This window comes from Gekko japonicus, unplaced genomic scaffold, assembly GCF_001447785.1.
Source record: "Gekko japonicus isolate JY-2015 unplaced genomic scaffold, Gekko_japonicus_V1.1 scaffold2050, whole genome shotgun sequence".
Taxonomy (NCBI): Eukaryota; Metazoa; Chordata; class Lepidosauria; order Squamata; family Gekkonidae; genus Gekko; species Gekko japonicus.
The window spans coordinates 265,823-279,648 of NW_015167113.1; the positions used below are offsets into that span (position 1 = coordinate 265,823).

General features: G+C 55.5%; 1 protein-coding gene across 2 annotated transcripts; it reads left to right on the plus strand.

Moving 5' to 3' along the window:
- Positions 1-3,425: 3,425 nt before the first annotated feature.
- LOC107111913 (zinc finger protein 92 homolog) lies at positions 3,426-13,533 on the plus strand. 2 transcript variants are annotated; one of them, XM_015412959.1, is made up of 7 exons: positions 3,426-3,500; positions 3,664-3,828; positions 4,332-4,441; positions 5,912-5,992; positions 6,206-6,316; positions 8,199-8,312; positions 10,680-13,533. In XM_015412959.1, the coding sequence occupies exons 3-7, from the start codon at positions 4,411-4,413 to the stop codon at positions 12,260-12,262; spliced, it is 1,920 nt and encodes a 639-aa protein (XP_015268445.1). In that variant the 5' UTR covers positions 3,426-3,500; positions 3,664-3,828; positions 4,332-4,410; the 3' UTR covers positions 12,263-13,533. The 2 variants fall into 2 exon arrangements, with proteins under 2 accessions (XP_015268445.1, XP_015268446.1); XM_015412960.1 differs by lacking the exon at positions 5,912-5,992.
- Positions 13,534-13,826: the final 293 nt, after the last annotated feature.

Consider the following 13,826-nt stretch of genomic DNA (forward strand, 5'->3'; position numbering starts at 1 on the left):
GCGGAGGTGAGGTCAGCGGGAGGCGTGGTGGGGACCCCCCGGGAAGGGGGCCGGAGTGCCTCCGGAGGGGGTGGCGCTTCCGGGCGGGCCGGACTCCCCCCCAGGGTCCTGGTGACTCAGTGTTCCCTCTCAGCTGAGTGAGTGCGAGCCGGCTCACGGGGTTTTAGCCTCCGGCTCACCCATTTTTGCCTTCGCTCAGGAAGGAGGAGGGCTCCACTTTAACGCCAGCCGTAGCTCACAAACTAGAATTTTTGCTCACAAGACTCCAGAGCTCAGAGGGAGGCATTGGACCAGGGCAAACCACCTCTGTTCATCTCTGGCTGTGATAACCCCACGTAACTAACTGGGATCCCAGCCAGGGTTCCTTCTAAGCGGAGTCAGTGTGAGCCAGCTCACAGTTTTTGAGCCTCCAGCTCACACGTTTTTGTCTCGGCTCAGGGAGGAGGGCTCCAGAGCCAACTGAGTTATGCAGTCACCAAATCTCTCACTCGCAACTTTAATGCCAGCAGCTCACAAAGTGGAATTTTTGCTCAGAGGACTCCGTAGCTTAGAGGGAGCCTTGGTCTGGACAGCGAAGCTCAGAAAGAGCTTTGTGGCCACTGGGGATGGGTGGGGGAATGGCTGTTCATATTTCTGGGTCTGCTGCTTGTTTCTCTTGCAAGGGCTTCGGCTTGGAGGGCTGCAGCTCGTCCAGCTGGTGTGTGTGTGCGTGCATGTGTGCATGCGCACTGCTGGAGCTTGTCTGGAAGTACAGTGGTGTTGAGAAACGGAACCTGAGTCTTGGCTGGCTGTTTCTCCGCATTTATTTCTCTGGGCATATTTTTGGCTTCTAGATAATCTCTTAAACGCTCTCGGGTGTGGCCTGGACCTCCCACCTTGACAGTTCAGGTCTTACAGCAGCTGTGGCTAATTGCACGCACCTTCGTGGTGATGAGGGTTTGAGTGCAAAAACTGACGTTCTCATCCGAAAGAGAGATAACTTAGGTGGCTCTTCTTCGGCTTTCCCCAGTTGTAGATTAGCTGGTCATATCTGCTTTAGGCTGCCTCGGTGCAGGCCTGCTTGGCTGACTTGTTTCTGTGGCTGTGCGCTGGCCCTTAGACTTTGTGGTGAACGTGTGGGAAAAGCTGTTCAGTGGCGAGACTGCCCCCTCCTCCCCCAGACAAGGCCGTATTGGAATGGAGCTGTGCCGGGGTAGGTCCTCACCCAGCCCCCATCTTGGTTGGCCTTCTATGCAGCTTGCTGTGTTGGTGGAGCTGGGGGTGAGGGTGAGCTTCCAGCCCGGCTGGTGAGTGGACTTGGGGGGAAGGAGGTCGAAGCGCTGGCCTTGTGGATTCCTGGAAGCGTCAATGGAAGGCAAGAGAGTGGAACTGGCAAAGGCTGAGGGAATGTAAGAGAGAAGTGGCCCGTGGCTATCCAAGCTGCTTCTCCTTCTGAAGCCCCAAATTAGCCTTGCTGGCGGGCCCCACCTGGCCAAACAAGCAGCCCTTGTTCCTTTACGGCAGTCAGCCTGGCGTGTTCTCTGGGTGGGCACAGAGGCCTGGGCTCCATTCCCTGTCCCAGAGAGCGAGAAGTAATAAAGCTGTATCCAGGCCAGCGAATGTGCTGTGATCTTTATTTTTAGTGTTTTATTTATTCATTCATTTTTCATATGTGCATGTGTGTGCCTCTGGAAGTCACGTCGACCTCTGGCAACTGACCCCTGCTGGGGGCCTGGAGGATATGTTTGTGTTTTATTTATTCATTCATTTTTTCATATGTGCATGTGTGTGTCTCTGGAAGTCACGTCGACCTCTGGCGACTGACCCCTGCTGGGGGCCTGGAGGATATTCAGAGCGGTGGCTGCGTAAAGTGTAAAGCCCACCCCTGCCTCTGGTATTCCAAGGAGGTCTCCCGTCCAAGGACTTGCCAGAGTCGACCCTGCTTAGCTTCCGAGATCTGACGAGATCAGGCTTGCCCGGGCTATCCCGGTCAGGGTCTGTGATTTTTTTCCAAGACGGCTCCATTCCAAGACGGCCAGCTTAATTTACATCGCCATGCAGAGGTGCAAGGGATTTTGCGGGGCACTGAAGTCCCCTTCTCTGCCCCCTTGCCAGGTCATGGGCTTCAAGGATTCACTGGCCTCTGTTCACTCGGCTTCAAGTTGACACTTGCTGTTTTAAGGCCTAGCAACTTTCTCGTTAGGAAAGAAGTGACTATTAGGCTTCCCTGGGACCAGTTTTCGTGTTTGTGCAGAATCCTATCATGCGCACAGTCTTGAATAACTCATAATGTCTTCCAGGAACGTGAGCCAGGTTTGCAAAAGAAAGGAATGAGTTGGCTGGTTGTGGGGAAAGCTTGCAGGAATCTTCTGTCTGGGTCACAGTCAGCTGAGGAAGGAACTTTCTGTACAGGAAGAGAGTGACTTGAGGCCTAGGAATGTTAAAGAGCTCTGCAGATCAGGGCATCTGCAGTCCAGCATCCTGTTTCCAACCGGGGCAGCCCACCAGAAGCCCTACGGAGTCCCCCCCCCTTATTGCCCCGCCCACTGCAGCCTGCGCTGAGCCAAACGTGAAGGTTGCCTTTAGCCCTCCTGGCTCCCAGCTACTGACTGGCAAAGGTCAGAGGGTCAGTGCGCCTCTTCTCCTTGGAAGAGGATGACGGCTGGGGGCAGCATAATGGATCTGTGATGAGGATTTGGGGAGGGGGGGAACTTGCCTTGGGAAATTTTCTGATTATAATTTAAATAACATTAAGACAAATTTAAATAATGTGAAAATACTGCAGAATGTACAGCATATGAAGTCTGGGCTACGTATATGCGCTGGAGTTTGTCCCTGCTTTATATCTCACATGTAGCCCATCTAACACGACTGATTTGCAGCACAACCACCCTGACAGCGACTGTATTTACATCTGCAGGGCGGAAAATTTCCCACAGTAAAATATACCATTGGAAAACTTGCCGTTGCAGAAAGTTTTCCACTCCACATCACTGTAATGAATTGTGTTCTTTTGTTGGGCCTGAATGTGTGGCCCATCCATTCCTTCAGAAGTTCCAAAGTTCTTGTGTTTACAGGGAGGGAGAAACATCTCCCTCTACTTCCTCTACACCCTGCATAATTTTATATACCATTTTGGTGTTTCTCCCCCCCCCCCCCCCGCGCTCTTTTTCTTGAAGCGCCCCAGGCTCCTTAGTTTCCTCACTGTAGGGGATAACTCTGGCCTCCCTTTTCTGGCTCTGCAATACCCCTTTTGAGATGGGAGAAGCCCGTCTTCCCGATTCCTGCTTCACATAGGGCTGACTCCGTGTGGTCATAGCTTTCACTCTGGCTCTCATTGCAACGGGTTTAGCATGTCTCTTCCCCCCAGATCCAGAAGAGGTGCAGGTGGCATTTCTGTGAAGCATGATGAGAAGGTGTCTCTTGTTGGGCCTGATCCCTGCGTAAGCGTTAGAGCAGCCTGCTGTTCCTCAGGCCTCGGGGTCTCTAGCACCGGCGAAAGATGCTGATTATGTGCTCAGGTAATTCTTCCCTGGGCTGAGTCTGGTGCTCTTCGGAGCAGTGGAGCAACAGCAGCAGGCTCTGCAGGGAGGCAAGAAGAATATACAGGCTGGTCACCCTTGCTCCAATTGCACTGCCCCAGCCCCCTCCTCTAACTCCCTCTCGCTTTTCCGGTTGGTGCAGGGGCTTTCAGAAAGCACAGCAAAGATAAGCAGGAAGAAGGACCATTCAGATAGCCACGCCCAGGAGGCGAATCCCATCGGCCTTTTCGGTTGCTGAGGTGAAACATGTTCTTCTTCCCTCCTTGGACACCTGGACCAGGAAATGCCTACAGGGGGTGCAGCCCAGGTAGGATGGGGTAGGGGTAGGTGTAAACCATGGGGTGGAGCTTCCCTGCACTACCTCCTGCCTCTTCACCTCGCTGTCTGCCCCAAGGGGTCCAGTTTAGTGCAGTTTGTTTGATTCGTCCCCCCCTCCGGGACCTGCAGAGTGATGCAGGTGGGATTGGCTCTGTGTGTGAGTCTGTCTGTCTCTATCTCTCTGCATGTATGCTATTTATTTATTTAGATGTGTGTGCGTGTGTTTGGGGGAGCAGTTTCCCCTCATTCGCATCCCAGTCTTGGCACATAAAACAGCGGCTTTCCAATGGAGAACGGGAAGTGTGGGTTGTGCCTCTCTTTGGTCTTTCCTTCGGCCTGTGAAGGAGGCAGCCAGTCTTCCTTCCCCTGACTCAACGGTGAGGTTCTGGATTTGCGCTACATGACCCTCAGCCTGTTGAGGTCTGGTTGCTGTGGTCTGTGCCCATCCCGCGCACGAGAGGCTGTGTTGACCAGGCCTGTGTGTTGCTGCAGGTGATGCCTGAGCCCCTCCTGGACTGCATCTCCCCGGAGGAGCCCCTGGAGAATCCGCAAGAAGCTGGTGGATGTGGTGATGGAGAACTACGAGCTGGTCACTTCCCTGGGTAAAATGTCTTTGGCTTCGTTTGGGAAATGTGGGGGGGTATATGGGTGGGTGGGTGGCGGCAGCTGTGAGTCTGGGGTCTGGCGAGGAGGCGGCTTCCTTCACCCACTGGTAGTGAATTGGGAGGGCTTGATACCTTCTTTGCATTGGCTGTGCTCAAGTGGGGCATTCTGTCCCCAGGGCAGACCAGTTGTCTGCCACGGAAGACCCACGGGAGCTCTCCTTTCCCCTGAGCAGCTGCAATCTGGTGCCTGTGGGGCAAAGCTAGCGCTTCCCTGTCCAGTGCAGGTGAGAGGAACGCCCTCCCCCCATTGGGAATTGCTGCAGGAGAACATAAGAGAAGCCGATGTTGGATCAGGCCAATGGCCCATCCAGTCCAACACTCTGGGTCACACAGGGGCCAGAAATACCAGGTGCCATCAGGAGGTCCATCGGTGGGGGCAGGACACTAGAAACCCTTCCACTGTGGCCCCCCGCCCTGCAATACAGTGCATCCCTTTCCCCAGACGTAAGAACATAAGAGAAGCCAATGTTGGATCAAGCCAGTGGCCCATTTAGTCCAGCACTCTGTCACACAGTGGCCAAAAACACCAGGGGCCATCGGGAGGTCCACCAGTGGGGCCAGGAGGACACCAGAAGCCCTCCCACTGTTGCCCCAACCCAAGCACCAAGAATTAAGAGCATCCCTTGCCCCAGCCTGAGAGTTCCTATCTATCCCTTGTGGCTAATGGCCACTGATGGACCTCTGCTCCAGATGTTGATCCAGTTCCCTCTTGAAGCCGTCCATGCTTGTAGCTGCTGCCACCTCCTGTGGCAGTGAATTCCATGTGTTAATCACTCTTTGGGTGAAGAAGGGCTTCGTTTTATCAATTCTAACCCAACTGCTCAGCAATTTCATGGAGTGCCCACAAGTTCTTGTATTGTTAGAAAGGGAGAAAAGGACTTCTTTCTCTCCCTGCTCTATCCCAGGCATAATCTTATAAACCTGGATCATGTCACCCCTCAGCTGTCATTTCTCCAAGCTGAAGAGCCCCAAGCGCTTTAACCTTTTTTCATAGGGAAAGTGTTCCAACCCATTGATCGTTCTAGTTGCCCTTTTCTGCACTTTTCCCAATGCTATAATATCCTTTCTGAGGCGTGGTGACCAGAACTGTACACAGTACTCCAAATGAGGTTGCACCATCGATTTATACAGGGGCATTATGATACTGGCTGATCTGTTTTCAGTTCCCTTCCTAATAATCCCCAGCATAGCATTGGCCTTCTTTATTGCAGTTGCACACTGTCTTGACATTTTCAGTGAGTTATCTACTACGACTCCAAGATACCTCTCTTGGTCAGTCTCTGCCAGTTCAGACCCCATCAATGTGTATTTATAGTTAGGATTTTTGGCTCCACTGTGCTTCACTTTGCACCTGGCCACACTGAACCCCATTTTCCACGTTGACGCCCACTCTCCCATTCTCGACAGATCCCTTTGGAGTGCCTCACACTCTTGGTTTGGGGCTGTCAGAACAGGAGTGGTGGTTGGCATGTCAATATCCGGTCCAAGGTGAGCAGCGGCAGTGTGGGCTGTCCTGAGTGAGGCCTTGGCTTGGGATGGGACGATTTGGGGGAAAGGAGGACCCTGGAGCCTCTGGCATGCTGCTTGTCTCCCACCTGGCTGCCCCAGCAGGTGCCCGTTAGGCAGGCATCCCGAGGGCACTGGGCCCTTCTCCTTGTCTCGGGCAATGGTGATCAGTCTGGGTTCTGTATTGCTGTCCAGGCTACCCGGTTCTCAAACCCGACCTCCTGTCTCGGATTGAGCGCGCCGGAGAGCCATGCCTTGGTGATCAGCTGGACTCTGCCAGAGGGATCCCGCAAGACCCCTGCCCAGGTGAGCCAGTGGGCCAGGTCCCACGCTTGGTCCTATTGCCACGGTTGAACCCTGGGAGCAGGAGGTCTGTAGGCCTGTCTCTGGGCCCCCACGTTGTCACGCTAGGCTCAGCCTTCAGTTGGGTGGAAGGGGATCCCTCCAAGTCTTGTTTTGCCTTCCAGTATCTTCAGGTTACGCCGGGAGAGAAGGCACGCAACTTTCCCCCAGAAATCCTGCTGCGTTGCTCTTGGACAGCCTGTAGGTGTGTGATCACTGGTAGCAGGAATAAATGCTGTGTTTCTACCAGATGTAGCCAGTCTGTTAAGTGCGCGGACTCTAATCTGGGAGAACCAGGTTTGATTCCCCACTCCTCCACTTGGAGCTGCTGGAAGTCCTTGGGCAAGCCGTAGTTTTGTCAGAGCTGTTCTTGAAAGCCCCGCCTACCTCACGGGGACGGACGGTGGAACCCAACTTTAGTGGGTTAAAATCTAATTTGAAACTAATTTGAAACTTTATTTTCATGGTGGTAGATCACCGGCACTTTTGGCTGGAAAAAAATAGATCACTACCTGTTCAAAGTTGGACATGCACTACATGCCTGCTGTATAGAAAGTAGAAAAATAGGCTCTGCCTCGATTGCAGATTGAATTATTAACAGAAACGAAGTACAAAATTTGTTCATTTAGCTAAAACTTCTTTGGCTGCCTTTCTTCCTTACGGAGCTCGGGGGGATTGCAACATAGATAAAAATATATAAACATAAAATTTAAAATCGCAGTTCAGGACTGGTAGCAAATGTGGTGGCCCTCAATAAAACCGGCTTCAGCTTCCTCCTAAAGACTGAGAGGGAGGACACCAGAGCTCATGGCAGCTTCCAGTATAAATAACATCCATAATATAGAATATGCATAAAACCAAAATCTTAAAATTAGAATTTAGGCCATGGGTGTCGAACTCATTTGTTATGAGGGCCGGTTCTGACATAAATGAGACCTTGTTGGGCCGGGCCACGTGTGTCATAAAACGCAATGCCAGGTAGCGGAGATCTAAACTTTGTAAAGGACACAGACACAGAGGTTTTTTTTTACTTAATATAAAAAACACGCTTAAAACATATAGCACTCTTGCCATATTTTGTTTATTGAACAGTGTCTGATAACTGACACCTCTTGCTCTGAATTATTGCATCAAAATGTCTGTGCTGCTGCAATCCTGAGTATGCTGTTCAGGGGTGTATCTGTAAGCTGCAAACCTACAATGATGCAGCAGCCGCAGAACTGGAAGAAGAAGCAGAAGACGGCCAGTTCCACTGTGGGCCTGATAGAAGCCCCGCATGTTTGACACCCCTGATTTAGGCCTTTTTAAAATCAAATGCAGTCCTAAATAAATCCGTCTTCAGCGGTCTCCTAGACACTGGAAGGGAAGGAATCAGGCACACCTCCCTGGGGAGGAGGTTCCATAATCGGGCTGCCACCCAAAAGGCCCTCTTCTCATGTCCCCAGCAAGGAGGGCCTCTCCCTGTGCTCTTAATTCCCAGGCAGGAGCAGGTGGGAGAAGGAGGTCTCAAGCCACGTAGGGCTTTAAAGGTCTGGTCTGATGATGTACTGAAATGGCGGAAGGAGTGAAAGACTTTGAGCTACGTCTGGACAGTTTGCAGTTCGGGATTTTTGCTGCCGCTGAGCTCTTGTGCTTCCCTCTTGGAAGTGTGGAAGGGCTCCCGGCCTGTCCTGTCCCTCCTGCTGCTTTGTGTCTCTCTGGCTGGGTTCTTTCCCCCATAATAGTATCTTTGCCCTGAGGGGTGTTTCCTGTTCCTCTTCCTCCTTCACCCGCTCTCTGCTTGCCCCACCGGGGTCAGCAGTTGCCTCCTCCTCGGCTAACCAGACCTTCTCCATCCCCGCATCAGGTTACCGGTTTTTCAAACCCGAAGGCTTGTCTTGGATTGAGCGGTGGGAAGAGCTGGGCATTGCAGACCGTCAGAAGGTGGAGGAAGGCAAGCTGTGCACCGGCTCCTGCCAAGGTGGGGGAAAGTGTCTCTCGGGAGGCAGCTCACAGGCCAGAGGGTCGGTCTCTCTCTCTCTCTCTCTCTCTCTCTCTCTCTCTCTCTCTCTCTCTCTCTCTGATTTGCGTGCATTTTTCTCTTTCCGCGCTCTCTCTCTCTCTCTCTCTCTCTCTCTCTCTCTCTCTCTCTCTCTCTGATTTGCTTGCATTTTGCTCTTTCCCAGAGGCATGAAGGTATGGACGGACTTACGTCTTGTTTCTTTGAAACCTTTGCCTGCTGCTCTCGCCCCAAAATTGTTCTTGAGGCAGCTGTTTTTAAAAGAGAAATGTGTACTGTAATTATTCCATGTTTTGGTGTGTGTGTGTCTTTAAATGTTGAGTTTGACTGCAGTAATGTAAGGTGAGTGATAGGGGGAGATGAGGGTGGTGTGATTGGCTGATGACTGTGGGTGGAGAGATGTTTTGTTTGTTTTTAATGACAGAGTTCTGTGTGTGAAGTCTGAAGAGACAGCATGGTCTGTGTGACTATGGAATTTTGCTTCTATTCTGTGTGAATAAGGCAAACAGTTTAGTCTGAGTGACTATAAGAGCTGATTCTCTTCTGGGTGAATAAGACAAGGAGATTAGCCTGTTTAGCTATATATACATATATGAGAGAGAGAGAGAAATTATACTGAGAGTCTATGCCTGTCAGAGTGAAGTCTGAGTGACTGTAACACCAAGTTTTGCCAGATATATTTACAAGTTCTTTTTCCCCAGTAACAGTTCAAAATAATCAGAAACCTATTCTTTATTAAATAAATCAGTTTTTATTTAAGCTTATCCCAGCAATCAGTACAGTTCTTCCTCAGGGCCACACAGTCCTCTGAAGTGCCCAGACCCTAGGTCATAACTACCTGCAGAGAGAGAGAGGCTTGGAATTTTTAATTCCTGGTGGCAGCAGAAATCTACCAGGTTTAGGTACACAAAGCGTGTTTAAAGGTAAAACTGTCTCCCCAATAAGCAAGAACGCCACATGTACATATTCTTAAGAAGCAGTTACATGTGTAGTGTGTGTTTGGTTTTATCTTCTAATTTTTCCCCTGCCTGGCCACATGAACTGTTTCCCTGTTCTTCTCCTTTAAAAAAAGAGAAAGAAAAACTTGACTGTAGTCCTTTGGGGCACGGGAAGCTGAGGATGCGTGACTCGCCAGGGCCACACAGTTGGTTCCATGGCCGAGTGGAGATCTGATCCAAAGTTTCTCTGCCTATCCACCGAACGGCATGCAGGCTTTGTGTGAATCAGCTGAGACCCACCGCTCGAGTGCGCCTGTTCTGTGGGACAGGCTGTGCACATTCTGTGCTATTCTAGATCTTAAAAATCCTAATGGAGCATTAAATATGCACAGTGTCTTGCAAAAAAAAAGTAGCAGTCGTCACACTCTGTTGTTCTGCTTCTTTTCTGCCTCCCATTGATTTGTGGCCAGGGCTGTTCCACTTTGGTTTTGGGTCAGTCTAACAAACGTTCGTTCCGTGGTTTGATGCCACAGAAGCAGCTGTTTCCTGTTGCAGTTCTCCCTGCTGAAGAACGTTGCTCCCACTTGTGATTTGGGTGGTCAGTAGTGCACTGTCCAGTCTTTATTTCTTGGAATATTTATATCTCACCTTTCTTCGTGGTTCAAGACGGCTTAGGATAATAATTAACACATCCCCAGCTAAAACCAAAGATAAAACTGCATACCCCCCCATCACTCCCCCCCCCAAAAAAAAGATGCCTGCCAATTAAACCCTCTCAAAGGCCCTGGCCAACAGGCAGGCCTTGCAGTGCCAGTTTGGTGTAGTGGTTAAGTGTGTGGACTCTAATCTGGGAGAACCGGGTTTGATTCCCCACTCCTCCACTTGCACCTGCTGATGTGACCTTGGGTCAGTCACAAGCTCTGGCACAGCTGTCCTTGAAAAAGAGCAGTTTCTGTCAAGAGTTCTCTCGGCCCCACCCACCTCACAGGGTGTCTGTTGTGGGGAGGGGAAGGGAAAGGAGTTTGTAAGCCGCTCTGAGACTCCCAAGTGAAGGACGGGGTACAAATCCAATCTCCTCCTGAAGATCTCCTGTGGGGAGCCCGTCCCACAGAGCTGGAGCCACGACGGAAAAGGCCCTGGCTGTGGTCCATGCCAGGCAGGCCACCCTGAGGGATGGGAGAGCCAGCCTATGGCTGCCTGGTGAGGCCCCTCCTTGGGTCTTCAGCTCACTGGGACGCCGAAAGGGAGCTTTGGCACCCGGCGCTTTCTCTAGCGCCAGGGGAGCAGGACCCCGGGGTTGGGCACCAGTTCCTCGCAGCCAGTAAAGCTGTGCCTTGAGCAGATCTGATGGAATATCTCCCCCCCCTTGTCGTCCCCCCCCCACCTCCAGGAGCAGCCGGGCGTGGCAAGGCGATCAAGGAAGAGGAAGGCGGCCAGAAGGGCTTTGCGGCGAGCCTCGAGCGCTACCAGCTCTTCCCGGACAGCTCCCGAGCGGGGCTGTTCCTGACCCCCAACGCCACCCAGCTGCGCGCCCCGCCCCGCGTCAAGAAAGAAGAGGTGGCCTCGTGTGAGCCGAGCCTCTGCGGTCCCGGCCGCCCCTCCCAGGGGCTGGGGTCAGGGCCCTTTGCCTGCGTGGTGTGTGGGAAGTGCTTCCGCCAGAAGCAGGGCCTCATCACGCATGGGCGGATCCACACCGGCGAGAAGCCCTACCCCTGCCTGGAGTGCGGCAAGCGCTTCCGCCAGCGCCCCAACCTGCTGACCCACCAGCGGGTGCACACGGGCGAGCGCCCCTTCCCTTGCCTGCGCTGCGGGAAGCGCTTCAGCCAGAAGGCCAACCTGGCGGCCCACCAGCGCACCCACGCCGTCCAGGAAGGGCTCATCGCCCCCGAGCCCAAGGCCCCCGTGCAGCGCGGGAACCGCCAGGCGGAGAAGCCCTTCCCCTGCAACGTCTGCGGCAAGAGCTTCAGCCAGCGGCCCAACCTCATCACCCACCAGCGCATCCACACCGGCGAGAAGCCCTTCGCCTGCACCGAGTGCGGAAAGCGCTTCAACCAGCGGGCCAACCTCATCACCCACCGGCGCATCCACTCGGGGGAGAGGCCCTTCCCCTGCGCCACCTGCGGCCGGCGCTTCAGCCAGAAGGGGAACCTCGCCGCGCACCAGCGCACCCACTCGCAGCAGCGCCCCCACGCCTGCACCTGCTGCCCCAAGCGCTTCAAGGGCGAGTCGGCACTGCGCGCGCACCAGAGAACCCACCGGCAGGTCCTAGGGGCCGACCCCCTGCCCGGCACCCTCCTGGCCGCTCCTGGCCTCCAGCAAGCCCTCCCCGGGGATCCCGCCTCCGTCGCTCACCGGGCCACGCCAGCCCCCCGCCAGGACCTGGCCGGAGAGGCCGCCGCCGGCATCCACCAGGCGGGCTCGTCCGGGCCGCACCCCGGGGCCTCCCATGGGCAGAGTCTCCCCGGAGACCCCCTTCCCCCTGCTCCACACCCAGCGGGGGCCCCCCAGGGGCACCTCCAGGGAGTTGCGCCCGGCTCCGAACAGGGGCCCAAGCTGAGTGCCCCGCCTCCCCCGCCCTCGGCGATGGATCCTCACGTGGAGATGCTTCACTGCCAACGCCGGCTGAGCCTGCCGGGGCTCCCCACGTCCAGCGCGCACCCCGTGGTCCCCCTGGGGCAGTCCCAGCCGGTCACTGCCAAGCCGAAGAGCCTCGCTGGCCCTCGCGCCTCTGCCGTCGACGCACCCAGCGAGATGCTGCATTGCCTCTGCCACGCCAGCAGGGCCTCCCTGGTCATTCCGCACCCCCCGCACCTGGGGCAGCTCCAGGCGGGGAGCAGGGACACCCCCGGCCGGGCCTGGCTGGGCATCCCCTGCCCCCCACGCGCCCTCCAGCTCCAGCAGCAGGGGGGCCAGGGCCACCCCGCCTCCGCCCCCAACCCGAGACTGTGCTCCATCCCAGACTCCTTGCGGTAGCTTCCCCCCGTGAGGGGCACGGTGCCGGCACAGGCGGCGAGGGGCGTGTGGGGCAGCACGGCTCATGCATGTATCGTGGACAGGAGTCCCCGTCCCGCCCCCCACCCTGCAGCAGCCCTGTGTTGGGACACCCTGGGAGCCCCCCGTCTGCTCCTTCGTCTCCTGGCATGAGACTCGCGTGACTGGGACGCCCGCGTGGAAGGAGCTGTTCGTGCAGACGCACCGAGTGCTGAATGGGCGTCTCCCTCCAGAAGCTTGCGCGCATGGAGAGCATTGTGCCAAGTACGTAGCTTCACCCCACCCATCCCCTCCTCTTCCTCCCCTCCCCAGCGTCATTCACCCAGCAGCTCTTCCTCCGCCTGTCCCGCAAATCGGCCTTCGCCACCACGAGAGAGGGGGCGGGGCAGCAGCCTTCCAAAGGTGTCTTTCGAACCTCTTGCTTCCTCAGAAAAGGTGGCTTTGGAGGACCCCCCTCCTGCCCCATCTGACCCCACGCCCACGGCTTCGCAGACATGGACTCAGCTGGCTCTAGCGGCAATGCCGGCTCTTCGCTTCAAGCCAGCACGTTGGCAGAGGCTCGAGAGGGTGGGCTTCCAGAACCTTCCAGTCTTCAGGAGCAACGTCTGGTTTCTTTGGGGCCTCTGCACCTCTCTGGGTGCCGTGCGGGTGCTCGGATAGCTTGCGCGATGCCTCGTCTCCTGCCCTCCCCCGTCCCAGCACCTCTCCCTGCTGTGCTTCTGCGAGAGAGGAGGAGCTGAGTGCGGGGAGAGAGGGCCGTGTGGCTGGAGCCAGGCGAAGGGCACCACCGAAGTATTACTGCCGGCGGAGGCTGCGGCGAAAGAAGTCAGCCGTCTCCAAGACCCAGCGGCGGACAAGGCCAGCCCCGTGGCTCTCCTTTGCCTGGCGCTTCGGAAAGGACACGGCCGGCTCCCGCGCATGTTGGAAGAAGGAGGGCCTTCTGCCTCGCTGAACTTGCATGCTGTGCCCTTGTGGGAACGGCCAGGGAACTCTCTTTGAGAAAGAGCAGGGGGCCGTCCGCTTCGAAAGCGGGTAGAACTGCTGGGATGCCTGGGTGGGCCTGGACTCTCTTAAGAGTCGATGGCGAGGCAGGAAGCCCGACCTGCCCTCCGAGGGGGATGTGAGGGGAGCAAACCCCCCCTGGGTGTCTGCCGCCGCTGGGCTGAGCACAAAGATGAGGGCAGTGCCGGTGGAGCCGGGGGTGTGTGTGTGCAAGCCCCCCCACCCCCCCACCCAGCAAGGCAGAAGTTTCCTTCGCATTTCTCCTCTTCTCCCAAGCTTTGGCAGACAGCCGGGAAGTGTGTAAAGCCTGGACGGTGGGGAGGGGGAGCGTCGACCAAAGAGGAGGGTGTGCCGAAGGGCCCGGGAAGCGGCCTCGGAGGGAGGCGGCCGGCTGGCGGGAGGGCCAGGGGCAGCCACAGAAGCACTTTACCCGTGTCCCCCCCATGAACAGCTGGCCTTCCCGACCCTCCCCCGTCTGTTGTCAGTGTAGCTTGCCCCCCCCTCCCCCGTTGCTCGCCTAGTGGTAGATTCTGTCTGTGCTGCC

Excerpts from the sequence above, each read along its gene's own strand:
- LOC107111913 (XM_015412959.1), top strand. The coding sequence starts at position 4,411 with ATGGAGAACTACGAGCTGGTCACTTCCCTGG. Across the intron at positions 5,993-6,205 it reads ATGTCAATATCCGGTCCAAG|GCTACCCGGTTCTCAAACCC; the intron begins GTGAGCAGCGGC and ends ATTGCTGTCCAG. Across the intron at positions 6,317-8,198 it reads CCCGCAAGACCCCTGCCCAG|GTTACCGGTTTTTCAAACCC; the intron begins GTGAGCCAGTGG and ends TCCCCGCATCAG.